General features: G+C 40.8%; 1 protein-coding gene and 1 pseudogene across 2 annotated transcripts; both read right to left on the reverse strand.

Moving 5' to 3' along the window:
- Positions 1 to 392: 392 nt before the first annotated feature.
- Positions 393 to 15,257, reverse strand: LOC308096834 (rho GTPase-activating protein 4-like; annotated as a pseudogene). The gene is made up of 22 exons (XR_013935126.1): positions 15,139 to 15,257; positions 13,103 to 13,189; positions 12,310 to 12,516; positions 11,961 to 12,123; positions 11,307 to 11,369; positions 10,920 to 11,048; positions 8,825 to 8,953; positions 7,106 to 7,327; positions 6,498 to 6,599; positions 5,841 to 6,020; positions 5,244 to 5,328; positions 5,002 to 5,029; positions 4,764 to 4,857; positions 4,511 to 4,571; positions 4,299 to 4,376; positions 3,921 to 4,049; positions 3,569 to 3,674; positions 2,763 to 2,990; positions 2,462 to 2,517; positions 2,116 to 2,350; positions 1,957 to 1,999; positions 393 to 1,762 (listed from the first exon to the last, which is right to left on the reverse strand). The product of XR_013935126.1 is annotated as a rho GTPase-activating protein 4-like (transcript).
- Positions 15,258 to 17,315: 2,058 nt separating this feature from the next.
- Positions 17,316 to 22,301, reverse strand: naa10 (N-alpha-acetyltransferase 10, NatA catalytic subuni). Its single transcript, XM_080444488.1, has 8 exons — positions 22,124 to 22,301; positions 21,627 to 21,725; positions 21,414 to 21,472; positions 20,798 to 20,843; positions 19,888 to 20,003; positions 18,981 to 19,025; positions 18,788 to 18,872; positions 17,316 to 17,871 (listed from the first exon to the last, which is right to left on the reverse strand). The coding sequence occupies exons 1-8, from the start codon at positions 22,142 to 22,144 to the stop codon at positions 17,695 to 17,697; spliced, it is 648 nt and encodes a 215-aa protein (XP_080300614.1). The 5' UTR covers positions 22,145 to 22,301; the 3' UTR covers positions 17,316 to 17,694.
- Positions 22,302 to 23,428: the final 1,127 nt, after the last annotated feature.

Raw genomic sequence — 23,428 nt, forward strand, 5'->3', positions numbered from 1 at the left:
ATTCGAACCGCCGACCCACGGATCATTGGACAACCTGCTCTACCTCCTGAGCCACAGCCGCCCTAAATAATAATTTAAATACATTCATTCTAGATATTCCCATTATTTTTATTTTATTTACAAAAATCCATAAGGCCTACTACTACTACACAGGACCTCAATGGAAATAAGCCATGGGCTTTTTTGGGTAATCCTTTTGGCACCCTTTTACATAAATCTGTACCACTGTGCCTTTTTTGCAAACTGTTATTAAAGTATTTAATCAATCAATCAAAAACTACTTATCATGTAATATTTGAATGAAGTATTGACATTAAAATCATTTGAAAGTCTCTAATATATCTCAAAATACTTTAAAACACTGTTTCATTGTATCAATCAGTATGGTTTATTATTTGATGTAAGCTGTACAGAACAATATTAGTGTGGAAAATACATTAAAAAAAATATATCTCCAAGAGGGCGAAGACTTAATCGACCACATAATTCACAGTTTGCCCTCGTCTCAGTTCTATGACTCCATCATTTTTCCAACTGACAAATGATAAAATTGTATGTGTGTGTGTGTGTGTGTGTGTGTGTGTGTGTGTGTGTGTGTGTGTGTGTGTGTGTGTGTGTGTGTGTGTGTGTGTGTGTGTGTGTGTGTGTGTGTGTGTGTAAACTTGCATGGGTGTGCACAGGCACATTATGTGCCACCGGTGTGTATGTTTGTCTGGGAGGTGGACATTGTAATGAGGGCATTTCAAGGTCCAATGAGCAAAGCAAATTAATTTGCGAATGGCACTGATTAAAATTGGTCTGTCTACACTGATTAACAGTGCTAGCTTACAGGAAGGACAGGACAGGCACAGCATCAAGTTGAACACAATATATACAACCTAATAAGAACACTTCAGTGCATGTCAAATCATTTTACAAACACAACATCAGTAAATGTATAAAAACATAGATCCATAGCCTCTTGCTAGACTACTGTTTAGGCACATATTGCACTGTCAACTGACATGCTGTACATTGTACAAAACACTAACAAAAGGCTTCTCAGTATGAATAAGCTCTTGTCCAACCAAAATGGCTCACAGAGCTGCTGTCTGAACATGTTCAGCGAGGTGTTTGTGGGTCAGTGCTCTCAGCTTCTAGAGATCAAACTGCCCATAGATGCTGACACTAGACTAGTACACATACATTCAAATCCTTTTCCTCTTTTATATAATCCATGCATAATTATTTGTATCGTCGCTGTCTGACAGAAAACTTGTATCTCCATATTTGATCTATAATTATATTTCTGCAACAAATCAATGCCCTATTTCATACTTACGTCGTATGAGGGTCACACAATAGTAGTGAAAACAGCCCTAGTTTGTAGATCTGCTTTTTCGTTTAGCTATTTCTTTAAGATTTTGAAATTCTTTTAAAAGTTTCGCCTACAATGACACGCCAGGTTGAAAGGGGTTTAAGTCTGTATGTGGGTTTTATAAATAGGCTATTCAACCATTGAAAAGTAGTAACAAAAGCTTGTGACTAAATAATAACTACATTGGATCCATTTGGAACCCAGGCTCAAAGTTTCCACCTGACAGCGACGATATGATCCATTCAACCGAGTCCTCTCTCCCGATCCAGTTGTTCTGCTGGTCTAAACAGCCCTACGCCTCCCTTTCCTCTGGGAGGGTTGGATGGAGGGAGAGGGGGAGGGATCTTGTAGTGTCTTTTTAGAGAGCAGCTCCTTGAAGACAGAGTTCATCTGGCGACAGACCTCCTGTGAGATGAAACAAAAGCACATTGAAGATGGAGAGGAAAGATACAAGGCTCCGTGTCTCCTCTGCACTGCCCACATCCACTGAACCTCTAATTATGCTTCACTCACTGACTGAGTTTGATAATAGCAACAATGTTCTGTGGACGGTCATTATGAGAAAAGTAATTTAAAACTAAATGTGAAAGAAGCCAAACCTTGTCAACAGTGATATCCTCAGAGGTAGACAGGTCCTGGGCCCTTTGAAGACAATAGGTGGAGATAATTAAAAAAAAAGAACTTGTTAAAAATCCATTCTGTGTCTCTACTGACCACAACAAGTCAGTTGATGAACTGTTTAATCATGTGGCACTTACTCTCTCCATATGAAGCCAGGGGACTGGGCCCGTGGTGGCTTGCCCTGTGAAGCCATGGGGGGCGTTAGCATGAACTTTCCACTTGGAGCAATCTTGGTCCCTGGTGAGATGCCTCTTCTACAGTTGCTCTGGTCTGGGGAAGCCCTGCTATTGGCAAGAGGTCGCTCATCTTTACGCCGTGTCAGCGCTGGAAATGAGCTGGTGTTTTGGTCTATCAAGGTTCCTGTCTCCAAATCTGTAGTACATAGTACGGTATATTGAAAAATGTGTTTTAACTATTCTGAGACACGCAATTTTGTAACTGTCAGGGCTCCAGCATAATATGCAAAGAATGATTTATTCGTACCATCTTTACTGTGGGTATTTTCTGCCTCTCCATCTCCCTCCTCTGTGATCGCTTCACTGAAAAGATTATATCAAAACGATAATAAAATATATAAATACATTTTATATTAGACGCACACACACACACACACACACACACACACACACACACACACACACACACACACACACACACACACACACACACACAGGCTATATATATAGTGTATATATATGATCAAGAGTGATCTTTACATTGAAGTGTCTCTATACAAATATGTGTATATCCGTATGTGTGTTTGCAGGTATGTATCTCATCTCACCCGTCATCATGTTCCTGTGCCATACATTTCTCATAAACAGGTCCCTGTACCTCGGCCTGGCTGGGGAAGATGCTTTCATGTTGGAGGATTAGGTTCTTGACCAAGTTATTGATCTGAGGCTGCAGGGTGACCACGTCGTCATCGAGGGTCCCTCGTACCAGACTGGGGCCAAAACACACGGCCAGGTTGTAAGGCTGCATCATGTTCTCATCACTGTACTGGGACACACTGGCGGGAGAAGGAGCAACCAAGGTTATTATAGTTTGAACATTTTCATACATCTTTTATTTTTATTTCGTTTTTATTCTAGTTTTCGTTATTTTGTTAGTTTTAGTTAACTATAATAACCCTGGGAGGAACGATGGAAATCAGGAGATTCACGACTGAAAAAGATAGAGGAAGTGCAGACTTGCAGAGGACAGAGATTTTGAGTGAGAAGAGAAACTGAAATTCTAAGTTGCATGAAACTCTTATTGCAGCAGACATGTGTGGAAAAGAGCCAACTCATCAAATGTATTACATGGGACACTATCACACTGTTGATCTGCATTCAATCTGTCTGTTTCCATTCTCTGTGCTCCTACATATGAGACACATAGAAAAACCACTCAGTTTTATGACTGCTAATGGAACGTTAGTAATAGCAATATATCGATAATTGTGAAAATTGTGATAGTGTCCTTCTAAGTAAAAGGTTCCAAGTTCACCTTAACATTTGAGTCAATTTAATGGCTTTTAAAAATAAATAAAATGCTGAATTGTAAATGATTGGTGTTGAGGTGCTGACCACGTGTTACATCACTCACTGATGGAGGAATGCAAACAGGTATCTCTGTACAACAGTCAGAGGCTCAGGGTAGGATGAGATGACCGTTTTGAGATAAGCTGCTCTCTCAGCCTTGTCATCTATGTCTGTGAAAGGAAAACACAGAAGGGAGATAAGTTAAGAGATTCAAGCTGCTGTTGAAAACTCTGAGACATGCACCCACACACACACACACACACACATGTGCAATACTACATATAGACGTATGGCTAATTTATGCTTCGATGCACATTTATGTCAAAAATGACATCTTAAAAATATTCACATTATTTACACGATGCCTTTAAGACACAGTTAAGTACAGTAAAGAGTATACATTTATTAAGCCTTACGGGTATGTTCCAGGAGCTGGCCGGTGCTGTCAATAGGGAATAAGGGGTTCTCCAAGCTTCTGAAATAAAGCTTCAACACTCCAGCCACAGAATCCAGGGAACAATTCCTCTCAGACAGTGGGTCCTCTCCTGTAGAAGAAGCCCACAACACACTGTCCCACATTATTAATGCTCTTCAGAAAGGGCACTTAGTATATGTTGATTCTGTGAGAGTGCGTGACGGTACACGCACGCACGCACGCACGCACGCACGCACGCACGCACGCACGCACGCACGCACGCACGCACGCACGCACGCACGCACGCACGCACGCACGCACGCACGCACGCACGCACGCACGCACGCACGCACACACGCACGCACACACACACACATACCTCGCTCAAAGGCATCCCTTAGGCTGTTGACGTCCAATTGCGACCCTGGCACCCTGAAGATCCCCTCGTGGTGAAGACCTGAAAATATGGATGGATAGATGGATGGAATATATTAACCAAATCAAAATAATACATGTATGATACAAGTTATTGAAATACAGCACTGACAACACTGTGTCACTGTTTATAGTGATACAGTGCAGTTGACTCACCATTGAGGTTGATGAATCGAATACAGCTCTCCACAACCAGTGGAATTTGTTGTCCAGACGCCTAAATGAAAAGAAAAAGTTAAGAGATTAAGTACTTATACATAATATAATATAATATGAGAAAAGGAAAAAAACTGTAAAATAACAGCAATAAATACAATAAATGGACAGCTAGACCATAACACAAATATAATATAGAGAAGGATGTTTAAGACTGTTACAGTACTGTATGATTAATTGTGCTTTTAGTTACCTTTATGAAGGACAGCATGTCCCCACTGAAAAGTTTGTGATTGTGAGTCATCTTGGAATTGGAGTGACTCCTTTTCATAGACTTTGTGTTGATTCTGCAGGGCAATACAGTATACCAGTCAATATACTGTCTGGAGTAAACATATAGATATCTGTATCTTTCAAACAACTTTAAATGTGTTTTGTGGTTTGATGTGGTTGGCTCTAAATGCTCTCCACAGAAGCATATTCAGCTGTACCTGGGTTGATGGTCCTTCGTTACTACAGCTAGGAAGAAGAACATTTTGAATGCAGAATTAGGTATTAAGTGGCAAATAAAGGGAAACAACAGGGCTAAAGTGATACACTGCTTTGGTTTAAAAAAGGAACAACAATTTACTACGGACACAGTACAGTACACTGCAGTCAAGCTGAACAATATGGTTCAGTGTTCTTGCCTTGTTATACTACCCAATGTAAGAATTGCAGAAGTGTTTGGTACCTTTTTCCACAGCCACTTTAAGCAAGTCATGTTTGGCTTGTAGTTTGGAAACCAGAGAGCTGTCTACCAGGTACTCTTTTACTCTCTGCAAAAGAAATCAGCATTTCAAAGTCATAATTATTATTATTTATTACATATTTTTATTAGGAAATTAAATATAATAGAGCAAGTGCAGGTGCATGTGTACATTGTACGTTCAAAGTCATTGTTATCGTACAATCGACATTGCCCGCTATGGCTTGTGTCATCACAATTAGTCACATTAGCCCCCATTTACACTGTAATAACAATACTGGTTCTCAAAGGGGTCCTTGGAGGTGTTCCAGGGGGTCCCTATTATGTTTAAACACTTTTTTCCCCAGCTATTCGGAAACAGCCGATCTACAAGCTCATGTGCGATGCGTGTGCTAACTGTGCTTGTAAATCTGCTATTTTCAAAACATTTATCAAAATCTTGTGGGAGTCCCTGGCATAAAATCTTTTCAAATGGGGGTCCACGGCTAAATATATATCAATTGGGGTTTGAGAACCCCTGCTGTATAATACATTACCACCAGATGATAATCTGTGAGGGTAAGTACTACTGTGTGGACTCACAGTAACGTAGAGATGTTCTGCTTCTTGTAGATTGGCTCTCCGTTGAGCCACACTTGGCCTGCTGGCTAGGTTCTCAGTACTGCCTTCCTGAGCTGAGCTGCTGGCTGCACTGGGCTCCAGGTCATCGTCACAGATGCTTTCCAACAGGAAAGCGCGACCTGACAGCAAGCATTTATGAGCCTGGGTTGCAAGCAGGAGAGAGGATGATGAGAAACAAATTGAACTGGACCATCATGGAGAAGGAATGGATCCGTGAGTGTCGTGAGTGTTGTGAGTGTCATGAATGTCGTGAGTGTCGCTCTCGACTCAAGTCATGCAGAATCAAACTATTGGACGTTTTCTGTCTCAAGTCGATAATTATTCCCCAACTCGTCAGATGGAATCCAAACGGATCTTTCCTGGGTCCCAAGGAGTGAGGTTGAGAAAATACTAATAATAATTTGGTCCCCACGCCTTGGGGTGTTATTTGTGACTGTATATTATTTGCACACATGAAATTTGGTGGTTCAGAGCTGCTTTAGAACAGTGGTTCTCAATAGGGGTCTGCTGCCAAATACAGTCTTAATTTGGGGGGTCCTTGAAATGAAACTGGTTGAGAACCACTGCTTTAGGGGGATTGCAGTGCAACAATAGTGTAGTGGTAGCAGTGCGATGTACCTCTTCAGTTTCCTGACTGACTGCAGTCAGTCTGACCCGGATCTGTTCGTATCGGTTCTCCAGGTCATTTCTCATCTCACACTCTGCACTGACCTCTGACAACTGAACGCAAACAGGAAGTGGTGAGTGAGCATACAGTACTACATACAGTAATTCATAATCAGACGCACTCACGGGCTCCTGCATGCACACGCACTCACACACACGTTTGCACGCACGCACGCGCGCACGCACGCACGCACACAAACAGACACACAAACAGACATACATGCACACACATTTAGATTTTGCAGAGCACTTGTGATTTATATACAGGATGTTCTTCCTGGTCTTTTATACTCTTTTGCATCTTTATCTATTTTACTTACAGTACTTCGATATTTTGTATGTACTTAGGACGTATGTCCTGTAATTACAGTGATGGTATAGCATTTGTATGTCGATATATATTATTGCTATTGTCTTATGTCCTATGTGGGTGTTTCACATAAAATGTAAGTATGTCATTATTTAATGTATGCCCTGAAATCCTGAATAAACAAAACTGTGAAGAAAAAACATAGCCTATCGAAGCACACGTACAGTACACACACATACTGTTGCTGTACCTGGTCACCGTCGTGAGGCAGGTAGGGGAACCGTAGAGGCAGGCAGAAGATGTTGTGGTAGGCCTGCAGCAGGTGGTCTCTGTCCTGCTTCTCGTCCAGCCCGTTCACCGTCCCTTGGAGCTGCTGCAGACCCGTGTCCAGGTTCTGTTGAGCCCGCCACCGGCTGGACAGGTAGGCCCTCATCACACGGCCCAGGGTGAGGTGGTACCCCGCGTCTGCACACTGAATCAGAATCAGAATCAGCTTTATTGTCAAATCACAGGTTTACAGAAGTGAAAAAGTGGGTGAATCGTTTTTGTTATTTCCATAGAAAAAAAAAGTGAAGAAGAAGAAGAAGGGGGGGGGGGAGATCAATTAAAGAAAACAAACAAATGATCTACATATTTACACATAAAAACCTGAGGTAAGATATAAAGGTGCGTGAGCAAAGCAGCAGATGTATAGGCTACTGTATGTGATACAGTACAGTATGTGATACACTTAAATCTGTGCCACCGTGACCTTTTTTTGCAAACTGTTAGTAAAGTATTCAATCAATCAATCAATATTATGGACGTTAGTTAAGGTACGAGAAAAACACAAAAAACTTAAGTCTGTGAAAAAAGTCACTGCAAAATGTCAGAGTGTGTCGACTGAAGGTAAACTGACACTGGTATAATCCGCAGGTACTGTAGATCCATGGGGAAGAGCACTTCAGCACCATGTACTGAAGTGCATGTACAGTACAACCAGAGACCGGTTATCAAATAATTGGCTTAGGAATGCGACAAAAACTAAAAAATCTCCATGAATTCAAGGCTTCATGGGGTGTGTAATTGATAGAAAATAAGTAATTTTTTGGGTGAACTATTACTTTAAAAACTAGAGGGTGGCCAAAAAGTGACCACTTAAGGCCAATTTCATAAATAGACGATCTCGTGTTGTGAGCTTGAAGATTGGCTATTTTTGCTATTTCTGAAAGAAGAAAACATTTAGTTTTGCCTGTAATAACATGCGTAAAATAGCCAGTTTAAACTGATTAATTAATGTATTGTTGCAGGAAAGAAAACAAGTGTCTATAAAAGAGTTCTAAAAGCTGCAAAAATACATGAATTTTGATGTTAAATGCGAAAGTAGGGGGTGGCAATTGCCATCTCCTGAGACCCCCAAGGACGCCCCTGCTTACAACTTGAGTTTCCCTCAAGAGACATGTGAGATCTTCATACTAAGGTATACTGACTGACACTGAGGATACTCAGTATCCTCAGTGTTAATCTATCCGTTTAAATGGACTGCGATTCACATAATTCAGTTTGAAACAAAGCCACGGAAGTACCACCTTAAAAAGAATGCTGCAGGGTCGCATCATTTGGAAAGTAACAGATCTACGTTGTCAGAAACAGTATTTTATCAACTTTTAAATAAATGCATTTCCAGTACTACATGAGTGCGTCATTTTGGTGCGAGTGTCTGGGACAGACACTTGCAACTAAAATAGTGTAGAAGTTCTCAAAAACCACACTTCTGTAGAATGGTTTTTGGGAAGAATATTCCAGTTAAAGATTATATTAAAAATAACTTTTGTTTAAATTCAAACAATTTACACAGTATGTCATTAAAGATCATATCAAAAATAACATGTGCAATTTAGAAAGTTACACAGAATGACTTTAAATGAACGCAGGACTTTAATGTGTAAGGGTGTATTAAGGGCTGAGGCTGTGAAGCTGAGTTACTCACGTCTATGATACTGGAGATGTCTTGGACGTAGTACTTGTTCATGGATGCGTTGGCTGCTGCCAGGTTGAGGAGGTACTCATTACGGGCCTTGGTGCATTTCAGTCGGATCTCCTGGACCTTCCCCTGTCTCTGTTATGGTACATGGTCAACTAGAGTCAGCCGTGAAAGAAAAACATACACACATGCATGCAGCACTAAACACACATCTACACTATTCAAGCTGAAGTTGTGAGTGTGTTTCTGACCGTCTGTGGGGTGGGCAACGGTTCGGCGATGTTTAATGACAGTGTGTGATGACACAACAGAGCTCGATCAGTGTGTGTGAGAGAGAGAGAGAGAGAGAGAGAGAGAGAGAGAGAGAGAGAGAGAGAGAGAGAGAGAGAGAGAGAGAGAGAGAGAGAGAGAGAGAGAGAGAGAGAGAGAGAGAGAGAGAGAGAGAGAGAGAAAGAGAGAGAGAGAGAGAGAGAGAGAGAGAAAGAGAGAGAGAGGGGGGAGAGGGAGAGAGAGAGAGACACACACACACACACACACACACACACACACACACACACACACACACACACACACACACACACACACACACACACATACACACACACACACACACACACACGCACACACACACACACACATAATTGGTTGGAGTAGAAAGAGGTCTGAATGCTATTAAGTAAAAAGTTTAAGGGCAGTTCCCCACTGCACCTAGTTAGGATGGGTTAAATGTGCAAAAAACATTATGTGCAAATGAACTAAATGGGACTCAATTATTACTATTTTATAGATCACATGACATAACCAGAAAAAGCGCTCCTCGGAGCACAGGTCTCCGCCAGGTCAGGTACGTTATTGTGGCCTCCTGGTGGCGCTATAATAAGCCAATGTATAAAGGGTGCCATTTATTCTTAGGCCTTTCACGGCAATCGGACACTGCATTCATGATTTGAGGCATTTTGTTCCAAAAATGTGTTTAGCTAAATTAGACCTGCTGGTGGCGCTATAAAAGGCCAATGTGAAAAGGGTGGCATTTCTTCCTCGGCCTAGTGGGAATGCGCGTGTGAAATGTCACGGAAATTGCAAGCTGCGTGCATAATTTGAGGCATTTTGTTGAAAACGGACCAATCCTGCAAACTTTGGAAGCCAACCTTAGCCAATCAGGATGGAATATGGGAAATCGGACAGATCCGTGTTGATCACATGACTATAGAGATACTGTGTACCAATTTGCATGACCTTTGGATAAAATAATGTAATGTCAAAAAATGAGTTTTGCACAAATCGGCCTCCTGGTGGCGCTATAACAGACCCATGTGAAACATTTGGGGCAGAGGTTCTGAATTGGTATCCAGGGAGTGTGTGTGCACAGTATCGCAGCGACCGGGCCAACGGTGCCGGAGATTAGCTGCTAACGGACGGACAGGACACACACACACACACGGACGGACAGACAGGGGGTAAAACATACTCTCTCACCATGCCTTTCGGCCTGGCGGAGACAATAAGTGGCTGTGAGAGAGAGATGGCGAATTATCAGGAAATGCGACTAAATAAGATTTTGAGAAAGGAGAGGAAAGCCCAATTTATACAGTTGCATGAAGCAGAGCTTTCGTTTCCGGTGTGAACCGTTCCCTGTGTAGTACAATACCACAGCAACCACATCAGCTGCTGAAGTGTCACTTGGTATGATAACAGGAATAGACGCCCATGGCGCAATAATAGAAAGTTTCACTTTCAATGTCGAATGTTAGCAATTATGAAACTAGTTACACAGGGTCCAGGGAGACTGGTACAGAGAGAGAAAGAGAGAGAATATACTGCAACATTGAGCATTTACTCAGAGAGTTGTTACGAATCTTTAATAAAGGCAGAGACCTTTAATGAACCCTATATACTTAGTTGACGGGGTCCCCCAGTGTTCTATACTAGGTCTGCTAGTACTTCCCTCTACAGATCAGCTTTTCTCTCTGCATTGTGGTCACAAAGGTAAGGATGACTAACGACCTTTAGCTACAGAGAGAAGTGGTTATGTGTGTCCATTATTTGCACATATTATGTGGCATGTGTGCATCCGTTATTTGTCATAGTAAAGGTTGCTTACTTTTCCTATTAGTTTCTCCACTTTCTTGGCGGCACTCTGCTTCAGTTTTTCTTCCATCTTTTCTGCCTCCTTCAGCTTCCCATCTGCACTCACATACTCGGAGTGATACTGGTAGTATGTCCTCCAGCCCTGCACACACACACACACACGCGCGCGCGCGCACACGCGCGCGCACACACACACACACACACACACACACACACACACACACACACACACACACACACACACACACACACACACACACACACACACACACACACACACACACACACACACACACACACACATTATGTACAGTATGCACACACCCACATGTTGTAATATTTTTTTTTAAAGTGCTTATTAAAGTGGAAAGATGTTTTGGGTAATTCATTTCCCACGCACGGTCTGTAGCTCTGTGGTGACCTTCAGTAGTCCATCCTGTAACTGGGTGCAGACGTCTTTACTCTGTAAACATGCAGGACAGACCAAACAACACACAACGAGTGAGATAAGGATACAGGGAAAGACCGTAGAGAGACGGACAACAATGATGAGGTCGAGAGTTGCATAAGGGGACGGAATCCAAGCTGTGACACTTTTGTGTTATTGTTGGGGTCTTTTTCTGAGTCTTTGATAGGACAGGTATACAGGGTAGAGAGACAGTAAACAGTAGGGGGATGACAAACAGCAAATGGCCCGGGACAGCTGGGAATCGAACAGGGACTCGCTGTCAGGCTTGAGGGCCCATGTGGTATGTGCACAAACCATTCGGCTGTCGGGTCACCCCAAAATGAGACCAATTTGAACCAAAGACCACCCTGGTAAATTACATTGAAGTGATGCAGAGTTTTCACCCTGCATCACACATTAAAATCCTCAGTGTTTATTTTTCCATTTGTATTGGAGGGCTCTATACTAGGTCAACTAGTATTTTCCTCATACCAAATCTCTTAGACGAAAATAGCCAATCAAATGTTCGCTCCCAGAATCGGGAAGCTATAGGGATCAAGAGGTTTAATGGACATTCATGAGTGGGTTCAGTGCTTGTGTAAGTACCTTCCTGGCCAGACGCTGTGTGTACTCCAGGCAGTGTGTGAGCGGCTGGATGAGAAGGTTACTGTAGCTCTCACTGAGCCCGCTGTGCTCCCGACTCTCCTGGCGAGTCTGGGTCAACAGGGTCAGCCAGACCTGAGCCACCGAATGACCGCCAGGGTCCTTCCTGTGGCCCCAAGAAAGAAAGGAGAAAACTGAATTAAAGCCTAATTTAAACATGATTGAAGATAATATCTTCAATCAACTGACATCTGGCTAAATATTATTTAGAGAGCATGCAGTGTCCAGCTAATAACGTAATGTTAGCAAAGATAAGGTCTGTGCACCTAACCCCATCAGCTTCTGTACCCACCTCTTGATCTTGGCAGAGAACCTTTCGGACAGTTTGTCCAGGGAGCGGGCGTACTCTCCCTCAATCTCCCCCCGTCGTCGCAGGTAATCAGTGAGGTCCAGGAGCTGCTGGCTCTCAGGTAATCAGTGAGGTCCAGGAGCTGCTGGCTCTTCTGCTCCAGCTGGATGTCCAACACCTTCAGCTGGTCTACCAGCTGCAGACGTACCTCTGAATGACAGAGAGATGAGAGAGAGAGAGAGAGAGAGAGAGAGAGAGAGAGAGAGAGAGAGAGAGAGAGAGAGAGAGAGACAGACAGACAGACACACACACACACACACACACACACACACACACACACACACACACACACACACACACACACACACACACACACACACACACACACACACACACACACACACACACACACACACACACACACACACACACACACACACACACACAGAAAGGAGAGTGTAAAAGCCAAACCGCACCAATGCAACTCTTGCAACAAAACAATTTTAAGGTCAACGGCACCAATGCAACTCCTTGCAACTGCCATTGGGGATAATGGTTGCAGTTGCAAGGCATCATTGGTGTGGCCTTATATTACTCATTATGAAATTCATGCATACAGTAGAGGCTGAAAGAATGTGTTCCGACCTGATCACTTGATAAGATATATAAGATATAAGATACATATATATATACATATATATACACTGTATATCACTGTATATTCATATACTGCATAAATAATATTATGTTACATTATTATTATTATTATACATTACTATAAATGTTTTTCCTTTACCTTTGATTTGCGTGTCATAGTCCACCAGTCCAATCCTCTCCTTCCTCAGCTTCACATGGGAAGTCATTGTTGTTCCAGGGTGGAATTCTGTAAAAGAAAAGCAAGGGTGTCCTTATCTCGTTCAAAGTATCAAGTCCTTCTCATGCCTCTCTCCTTTACAGAATGAGAGTTTGTTTTGGTTCCAGCGTGTGTATGTGTGCACGTGTACGCACATGGGGGGGAGGGGGGCTATTTTTGATCTTACTCCCCTGAACAAAGTCTGGTAGAACTCATACTCCATTGATGGACCCAATTATGTCCACCTACTTGACACACTTTCTCATTCCCCATGCCCCCTTCCCCTCCCCTTCTATTATACACACGCTGGTTTCTTCCTGTCTGAGTGAAAATAGAGCATGCTCGCGCCTTACTGTAACACATCTCCTGAAAAGTGGCCTTCCTCTGCACTCCTGCTCTGCTGATTGGAACACAACTAGAAACGCGAGTTGGCATGTGTTGCCTGCCGCACGGCTCTCTGATGCAAGAAGTTCATGAGGGGGCAAAAATAGCACCAGCAACATTTCAGCTGCCCTAAAAATAGGGGCAGCAGCACCACAAGGGCGCACAACTCTGAGGGGATGTTTGCGTTGAAGATTATAGGTGATTTTGGTCATGTGATAGTGTTGGTCGCCGACTCTGACAGTAACCATTCTATTCTGGTTGATATAGTTAGAAAAGTTATAGTTATAATAAATGTATCCTCACTTGAATAAGCAAGCTCAATGTATAAGCAAGCTCAATGTGAATCCACAATTTCAGGGTTAGATTTAATTTGTAACACTAATTATATTTGTTCATTACTATTATAATTATTTATTTCATTCATTGCATGTGAATCTAAATGTAACAGCAAGGGAAGTAGTATCAGGTCAACAGGGTTCTTTGAACTGGGTGAAGTACTGAGGTTATGATTGGATGATCCGACTGTAATTCTCCTTTCTTCCTGTTTAATTTGAGAAGGGAGCCACAAACTCATCAAGTAGAAACGGGAGAGAAAACAGAAGTCTTTTTATGCAACGGCTTTTGGCTTGGAGCCCAGTGTGCCTGTGTGTGTGATGCCTGAGGGGCAGCCAAAACACATGATCGTTTAACAAGGCCTGTGATGAAGGGAAGATTAGCAACTATGTCGCTCTGTGTCATTTGTTTTTCACTTAGCTCTATGCTGAGGAGAGCTTTAGTGCACTATGGAAAAGGGGAAGCCAGGGGTGTTTCCTTACTGAGGAAAGTGGATGTAAACCTTTTGCATTCATCCATGACACATTCTTCGCTCCCTCTCTCTCTCTCACACACACACACACACACACACACACACACACACACACACACACACACACACACACACACACACACACACACACACACACACACACACACACACACACACACACACACACACACACTCTCTCTCTCTCCCTCTCTTTACTTCCCCTTTCTTTTGAAACCAAAAAGTTGACTTGACAATGCACCATTTGTTCTCCCACGTTTCACAAGAAAATAACCAACTTCACTAATGAACTGTACATGTACAGTACATGGCCCCACAGCATTGATTGCAACAACAGCCAAATTACGCACTTTGCTGTACAGGGGAGTGAATGTGTAATTCTTCCCCTCTCTGTCACCCACTTTCCATCAGTCCCTCCATTCCTTCTCTATGTGGTCACTGCTGAATCACCCCCTCCAGCATGGGCTCATCACCATGAGCAACAATATTTCACTGATGCCCGTCTCTCCTCGGATGCATCTGTTCATCTTTTTATTGAAAACCTAAGTTTTCAATAAAACCTTAGGCTACAGATGCTGAGCTCAAGATGAGAAACATTTGTGAAAAGAAGCCAATGTTCCCAGTCAATAAACCTTAACTATAAACATGTGAAATCTCTCACAAGATGGCCAGGCTTTTGGATGGAGAAAAAAAGCATAACAAGAAGCCTGGCCTGTCATTGAGAACAATATAATACATTGTATTCAGTTCAAAACGAAATTGAAAGTCTTACCTGAAGAGAACCCGACTCCTCTGGTTTCTTCTCCACAATGAGATTCTGTAATGCCAGTTGGTGGTACAGTATAAGCCCTGAACTGTTTCACCTCCCCCTCACATTGGACACGGATAGATGTGGGTGGAACTCACCATCTTCCTCTGTCTCGGCATGTCTCCCTCTCTCTCTCTCTCTCTCTCTCTCTCTCTCTCTCTCACACACACACACACACACACACACACACACACACACCCTCTATCTGTCACCCTTTAATCTCACTGTCTGACACATAGACTTTGAAACATAGTGCCTTGTGCAATAGTGAGTGAATGTCTGAGTGACCCAATGCTCCTTTTTTGCAATTGCAAGGACCCATGTTTGAACCTGACTCTGTCTTGTCTTGCATGGTTAGCCACTCACTTTCCACTTCCTCCATCTAAATAAAGAACATTAAAAAAAAAAAAGTAAACAAATTGTGAAAACATTGTCTTGTCTTTTCACACGTATGGGAGACATCTTACTACTACTTTACTACTTTATCGATTACTTTTTCAATTAATTGAGAAGATTTTTTTTAACATAAAAATGTATTATCAACAAATCTTTTATACTTCGTTACACAACGGCGTCATAAAATAGTGAAAATAGCCGATCTACAATCTCACGAGTCATGAGCTTGTAGATTGGCTATTTTCACTATTTTTTAAATGTCTTGAAAAAAATTACCTAGAATGAAGAGAGCCCAGTAACAGTGCAGTAACACAAATTTTGGGGCACTCTGACTTATTTGTTTCATGCTTCATGATATTGGGGTATAAATAATTACCTCAAGAACAGATATACTATTAGTGCAACATCACTTATATACTGATAACCCATTTGGCTGGTCAATTGAAATACTTTAGAGTCCTTTTTATCAGTTCAATTCTTTGTTTAGTTACTGCACTTTGGCTTTGTAGGGCATTATAGATTTCTTTTAAATTGATAAAATTGATTAGTTTGATTAACTGTTACACCCCTAATTTCTGACAGTCAGTGGCATAAAGATCAGTCTGGTACTCTTGCAGAAAGTGTGTGGTTAGCAAGAACCCCTTCCCTTTGTTTCCTTCCTTCCTTCCTCTAACATGCACTAGAACTGTTGCCTAGTCAGTCTGGATATCTCTGAATTTACAGTTTTTGATCAATATCACAAAGAACACGGAACAAGAAAGGGGAAATCTACTGTAAAGTGTCCATCCCTCGTGTATAATTATTACTCAACTTCAATAATGACTACTTCAGTTCAAAGTAGGGGTGGAGGTGGGTAATTTGTCCAAAGAAGATGTAAGCAGCAATGCATAGTTGATCCAGTAAGACAACCAATACAAGAGAGGTTTACTGGGAAGTAGTTTGCTGGTCAAAAAAGTCCAGTTGCAAAATATAGTCTCATATTACTGTAATGTCAAGCACATTTTCAGGTGTGTACTACTGACTGAATCGTCAATAAGAGCAATAACTTGGAAGAGGAGGAAAGCATGAGTTTCTGTGCCAGGCCAGAAAAAGCAACTGCAGCATTCGATGTGTGGTATGCAGAGTCCAAACCAATGTCAGACACATACATTACGCCTAGTAGATTTTCAATCACATTCAGCAGAGCAGTCTTAACCACAGTCCCTATATCTCTATTCTTGGCATGTCATAAGCAAACATCTGGCTAAAATAGGTGAACATTTGACAAAAATAGCACAGAAATAGCACAATGTGTTGTGAGCTTGTAGATCGGCTATTTTCCTACAAAGAGAAAAAAGGAGTGGGGTCAAGTATAGACCCCTGGGGGACCCCAGTCAACAGACCAACAGTTTTTGTCCAAAGAAAAAGCTAAAAAAAAGTAAATTTGTGTTTGTGTATGTAAATTTCATAATTCCATAATAATTACGAAATAATTATCCATAATAATCATGGAATTATGCATTGTACTTATGCATTGCCACTTCATGGTTGGTTGTCTTGATAAAAGGTCCTGCGACCAAAATGTCAATATATATATATATATCAATGCAGAGGTAATGAGTGGAATTCAAAATGTTCTTTAAAATCTTGATCTTTGGGGAATTTGAATCCCTGCACCACTGAAGAGATAAAGCAAGTGGTGTGTGCATGTTGCCTTCAACGTTGTGTGCAATGTACTCAATGACACAAGTGCAGTACTTAATGTATTCATTTTACAGGTTTATTGGTATTTTTGTTAAATACTCAAGATACCTGACAGAGGCAAATTGAAAAGCATTGTATATGTTTTCAATTTCAAAATCTTACAGAAGCTGGGGCCCACTCCTGAAGCAGTAACAACACCAAGTAGTATAATAAAAACTTCTGAAACAAGTCGTGAATTTGAACATTATTTTCATTTACAAAACATTCTCCCCATTTTCCAAGTCTCCGTTGTTGGTCAATACAGTGAAAAGAGAGTTCTGAAACAAAAAAAATGTGTGGTTAAAGGTATCAACGGCCAAGATGGTGAGACCCAAGGTAGCATCAGAGGAGGTTCGGGATAAAAAAAAAAAGAGTAAGGGATGAATTAAAAAATAGCTAGAGTCATTGTGAATCAGAGGAGGAATCTTTGACGTCCGTGCTTTCTGTGGCCTCGCTAACTTCACTGAGCTCTTTACTCTCTCCTCCGCTGTCTCTTTCTCCCTCCAGGTCACCAGACCCCGACAGGCTGTAGGCAGATGTGGCATCTGGTCCCAATACGCGTACTCCTGGTTTTCGTAACTGCAGGCCACAGACAGCACATTGGCATTGGTACATTTCTTTAAAGAGAGTTCTGTTGGAGCAAAGGAAAATTAGGATTTTTTTCTTGTACTGTGTACATTGTGCAACATGATACATAACAACACATGGTTTGAGAAGTCATGAAGTCCTTCAATGCCGTCTTAAGGGATAGTTCATCCCCAAAATGACTTTTTCTATCGTTTAGTCACCCCATGGAGACTAGAATTCATGGATATTTTTGTTTTTGTTGCATTCCTAAGCCAATAATTTGATGACAGGCAGCAGCTCCGGTAGGAGACACAAAGAACCACTGCCTACCGGTCCACTGGTCATCAAATTATTGGCTTAGGAATGCAACAAAAACAAAAATATCCATGAATTCTAGTCTCCATGGGGTGACTAATCGATAGAAAAAATGTATTTTTTTGGGTGAACTATTCCTTTAAGGAAGAACACAAGTTTAAAATGCATAGCAAGCAATCAGCATGTAGCTAACTTTACAGCCATTTGTGTTCCTGGCTTCTCAATGCTATTCTAATAATCTTGTGCACTTTACAGTCTTAACAAATAATAATTTCAAGGAGCTTTTCGTTATATTTTGTGGCCTGCTTGGAAGCGGTCCCACCAGCAGTTCTCTGTTGTTACCATATAGTAAATAAACAATGAACATGAGCCATAAAGCAAAAAACGCCCACAGCGATCTGAGTTGAGTAAAGAGATGAGTACAAAAATAATATTAAAAAAAGTTTTTATTAACATAGTGAGTCACTGCGTTTCGACCGAACATGGTCTTCATCAGGACATAATTCAGGACTGTTAAATATTCGTCAGGGACAAAGAACTGGACAACACACCATCATTGCTAGAGAGTCGCCATCATTGCTATGGTAAATAAAACTTGGGATTAGAAAGTCACCTCATCTGCCATGTGGATCAAATCTCTCTTCATGGCGTAGGCATCCTCCCCATCTGCATAGTATTTAGGCTCTACTTCACTAATTCTGTGAAAGGCCAAGGGAAAATGTATCAATATATAACAAATGAATATGAGCTACATGCAATAAGTAATATTGATAGACAGATATGACAGATATGACTAAAGGACTTACTGGAATTTCAGTGTGTTGGAGTACAGGTGCAAGGCAGCTCGGTTGCTATGATGAGAAAATAAGCATTCATAAGTTCCTTGCAACAAGAACACAGGTGCACAATTATCAGTATTCACACCCAGGGGTTGCTAGGTGAGTGGGACCCTGGTTATTTATCTTAAACATTAAAGAAATAGAGCACCGAAGTCTGACGTAATTTACACATCCTACCTGGTTCGCGGTTTTCCACCCCCGTTCTGAATCCCCATAGTCTTTAATATCGTGTCAAATAAGAACTGTGTTCCAAAAACAAACAAATGATCCCGGCGGTTTGACTCTTATGGATCTGAAGCATCAACTGACGGTGAGAAAACGATAATGTTACTTCCACCAAATTAGTAAAATTTTCGCCAGAAACAGACCATCAAATATAAGTGACTGACTATAATAAACGATACAGAACCTCCTCCCTGACAATATCGCAGAGACAGTTTGTTTATTTTTGGACCACAATTCTTATATGAGACGATTCTAAGATGACCCAATGTTATTCTCCATAGAGAAATTACTTTACGAACCAGGGGATGAACAAGTGACGTCAGGACTTCTGTACTCTATTAGGGCTGCAACTGTCGATAATCGAGAAGCAGGTTTTGAAAATATTTTTACCAAACATTATATATAAATGTACTGATTAACCACTGAATACAACGCATTGTAAGCTTGTACATCTGCCATTTTCGTATTAATTCCCCCCCCGACACGTTACGCCTAGGATGATGCCCAAAATAGGGATTGATTTTTTAATAGATTTTGATTAAATTACTGATAAACGATTTTACTATAGATTAAATCTATTAGTGTTGCAGCCCCCAAAGAAATACACACAGAAATACAAATCATATGGATAGCTTGAAATGGGCATTACCTTTTGCGCACATGAAGAGAGACATATTTAGCATTGAAGTTTTCAATCATGGCCCTGCTGGCCTGGTCCATGAGCTTCTGAGCCAGACCCAAGCGTCTGTGGGAGCGCTTCACAGCCTGGAAGACACAGACAGCGACTTATATTTACATTTCATATAACAAACATTTGGCTGACTCTCTTATCTACAGTATCTGTCTACAGAGGTGTCGACCGCGATCGATCACCGGTTTTCAAAGCCCACACAATATCCCAATACACAGATTTGTCTGCCGAGCCAACGCCTTGAAGCCTTCAATGATCCCTGAAACGGAGCCTGTGAGCCAACCAGGTCTCAGTAAAGACGTTGATTCCAGTGGTTCTCAACCTTTTTGGCTGGCCACAAAAAAAAAAGAGACTTGGCTATGGCTAGCGACCCCCATCCTTCACTCACCAACCTAACATACACACATTGAACAAACTCAGGTGCGTGTGTGCACATACAGAGTGACTGCTATATAATAATAGACTAAATAAAATAGCGAAAACAATAATAATATTACTTCATCATTATGGCTTTAATAAAGTTAATTTTCTCAAACTGAGGTTTTGATAAGAGTAACTAATATTACACTCAAATCGAACCATGCAGCTGAGCAAAAGGCGCACCTCTTCAAAGTACAACAGCTCTTTTATCCTATCCTACAGTATCTGTGTTTGTTTATGAAGCCTAAATGCCAAACGGAAATGTAATTTTAATTTCTATGTTCCAATGTTCAACGGCAAAAACAATGTTCAATGGCAAAAACACAATTCAATCGTTAATTGCAACCACTTGTGTGACAATTAATCATCAAGTGAAATGTCCTAATCGTGACGCAACACAGCACAGGTGTGCAGGCTAGTCTCACTTCGTTGTGGAGCACAGACTCACCAGAGACGTAATGTGACCATGAGGGACATCATCTGGGTCCTCCTCCCTGGAAAGAAACAGTTTGGTGAAACCCATTAAAAACACCACAAATCAGATCTACTCAGTGGTGGAAAAGTATTCACATTTTTTACTAAAGTAAAAGTATCAATACCGCAATATAGAAATACTCTGTTACAGGTAAAAGTCCGGAATTCAAAACGAACCAAAAGTACTCAATACAGAATGTCCCAATTCAAGTTCTCAAATGTATAAAACTCTTCCGAAAATAGCCGATCTACAAGCTCACAATGTGTCGCGCATTGTGAGCTTGTAGATCGGCTATTTTCAAATGGCCGAAATGTATATAGGGCTGAAGTGGTTAATGTACGTTTTGTAATAATAATCTAAATCTACAAAGTAACAAGCAACTCAAGTTTTCAAATAATTGTAGTGGAGTAAAAGTATAATATTTGCCTCTGAGATGTAGTGGAGTAGAAGGAAAAGTATTGGAAATACTTAAGTAAGTACAAATACCTCAAAACTGTACTTGAGTACATGTACTTAGTTACTTTCCACCACTAGATCTACTTTCCACCTACTTACTTCAATTCTGCAAAAAATGGTTACAGATACTCACATCTTGGCCAACACATATCCAACTATTTTGCCATTTTCGTCTTCTGCAATGTAGGAGAGCTGAAATGTAATGGCAATGGACACTGGTTAAGTATGTATATGTATGTATATATATATATATATATGTATATATATATATATATATATATATATATATATGGGATTATACGGACATAACATGTACATGGAAACTTATATTAACAGTATAATTCACCTGTGGCCAAGACAACCCATGATAGAAGTAATATTTCATTTGGTAGTTCTCTGGTAGACACAGCAGGTTACAGTGCTGCATGTTCATTAGGTCCTCTGGCTGTTTATGAGAAGAAGAAACAAAATTAAACACCTTTGATTGATTGAATACTTTATTAGACAGAAAGGCAAACAAGCACAGTCAAACTTGGTCTAAAAGGATAACCCCAAAAAGCCCTGAGGACTTGTTTCCATTGAGGACCTGTGTATTCAATTCAGAGACATTTAAAGACATACAATAGTATACAATACTACATCTTAGACATCAGCACTGGCTGTTAATTCATCTAAATATATGCATATTATATATATAGCACAAGCATGTGTTATGACACAATATCAGCATTGTTAATAATAACGACTAGTGCTAATGTTAGCTTCAGTAACGAGCTAGGCTAGCTAAGATTAGCCGGTTGGAACTGCATGGCTGCTAGAAAAAAGCTTGTCGGCCAAACTTACCCTCGCATTTCGTATGTTCATTTTGTCTGTATATCAGGACTATGGAAACACCAATGAACTGTAATAATACAGACTAGAGGTCTAGTAATTCATAATATTGACAGAAACAGATTAGATTGCAGAAGCCTGGTCTAGCTAGCTAAGTTTATGTGCTAACAGAGAGGGGAAGGAACAAGGATGCAACGGCTGTCAAGCTGGATATAATGATTACAACATATCCGGTCAGCGGCTGCACTTTGACTCCAAAATAAAAGCTCATATGCTTGCAATATGAATATGATTTTTACATTTTATTTTTTTACTATTTAAATGGTTTTGAGAAAAAATGCTGCTAATTGTCCCAAAGTGACAGCAATTTGATTGCTCCTTTTTGTTTCAAAAAAGCTTCATACCCTGTTGCAGGCTATATACCATACGTATATTTACATATAATATGCCATGTACATGCCACGACGCAATGTCACAATACTGTACCCCCTCCAACTGTATATACTTTCCCCTTTTCTTAAACTGTTTTTATTATATTTTGACACTTGCTTTGGCCAATGTAAACGTATGTTTTTTCTCAAGCCAATAAAGCTCCTTTGAACATGGCTCTGGCTTGAATAAACTGCCATGTACCTGTTTTTTATTTCAAAGTAAAATATGCCAGTGTCCCCCCAAACCGGATGATATCTTTTGGAACATTAAAGTTAACTTCACTACTCAGGAACATGTGTTTGTCACGCCGGAAGTTCATCTCGCTCGGAGATCAGTTTCCACATTCAGTGACAGTGACTGACTGACAGAACCATTCAATGACTTCATGTATTATGTGAGATGCTAACATTGGTTATCAGTTAAATTGAACCAAAAATCACTATAAAGGCCTTAAAAACAAGGCTCCAGACATCCCAAAACAAACTGGTCAGGCTATTGGCCTCTCTACACCACAAAGGCTGTCAAACTACTTCAATCACCCCCCCCCCCCCCCACACACTGTTTACTGTACATTTTTTTCTTTTTTTTATTACAACTCGTTTATAAGATGTTTTGATGTTTAGTATTGTATATTTGTCTGTCACTAAATGTTTCGATTAATTGAATGCACCCCAATAAAAACAAGCCAGGCCTATAAGTGCTTTCTTGGGTTTAATCCTTTTTAGCATCCCTTTGTATATAGACCTACACTTTCTGTGCTTTTTTTGTAAACTGCTAAATAAAGTATTCAATCAATCCAAAAAAATACACTGCTAGATCTACTCAATAGCATTGAGGGAATTTGCATCAGATCTTTTATACTAAAATTTAAATGCTACACCCTAT

This window comes from Gymnoscopelus braueri (assembly GCF_963280865.1).
Source record: "Gymnoscopelus braueri genome assembly, chromosome: 12".
Taxonomy (NCBI): Eukaryota; Metazoa; Chordata; class Actinopteri; order Myctophiformes; family Myctophidae; genus Gymnoscopelus; species Gymnoscopelus braueri.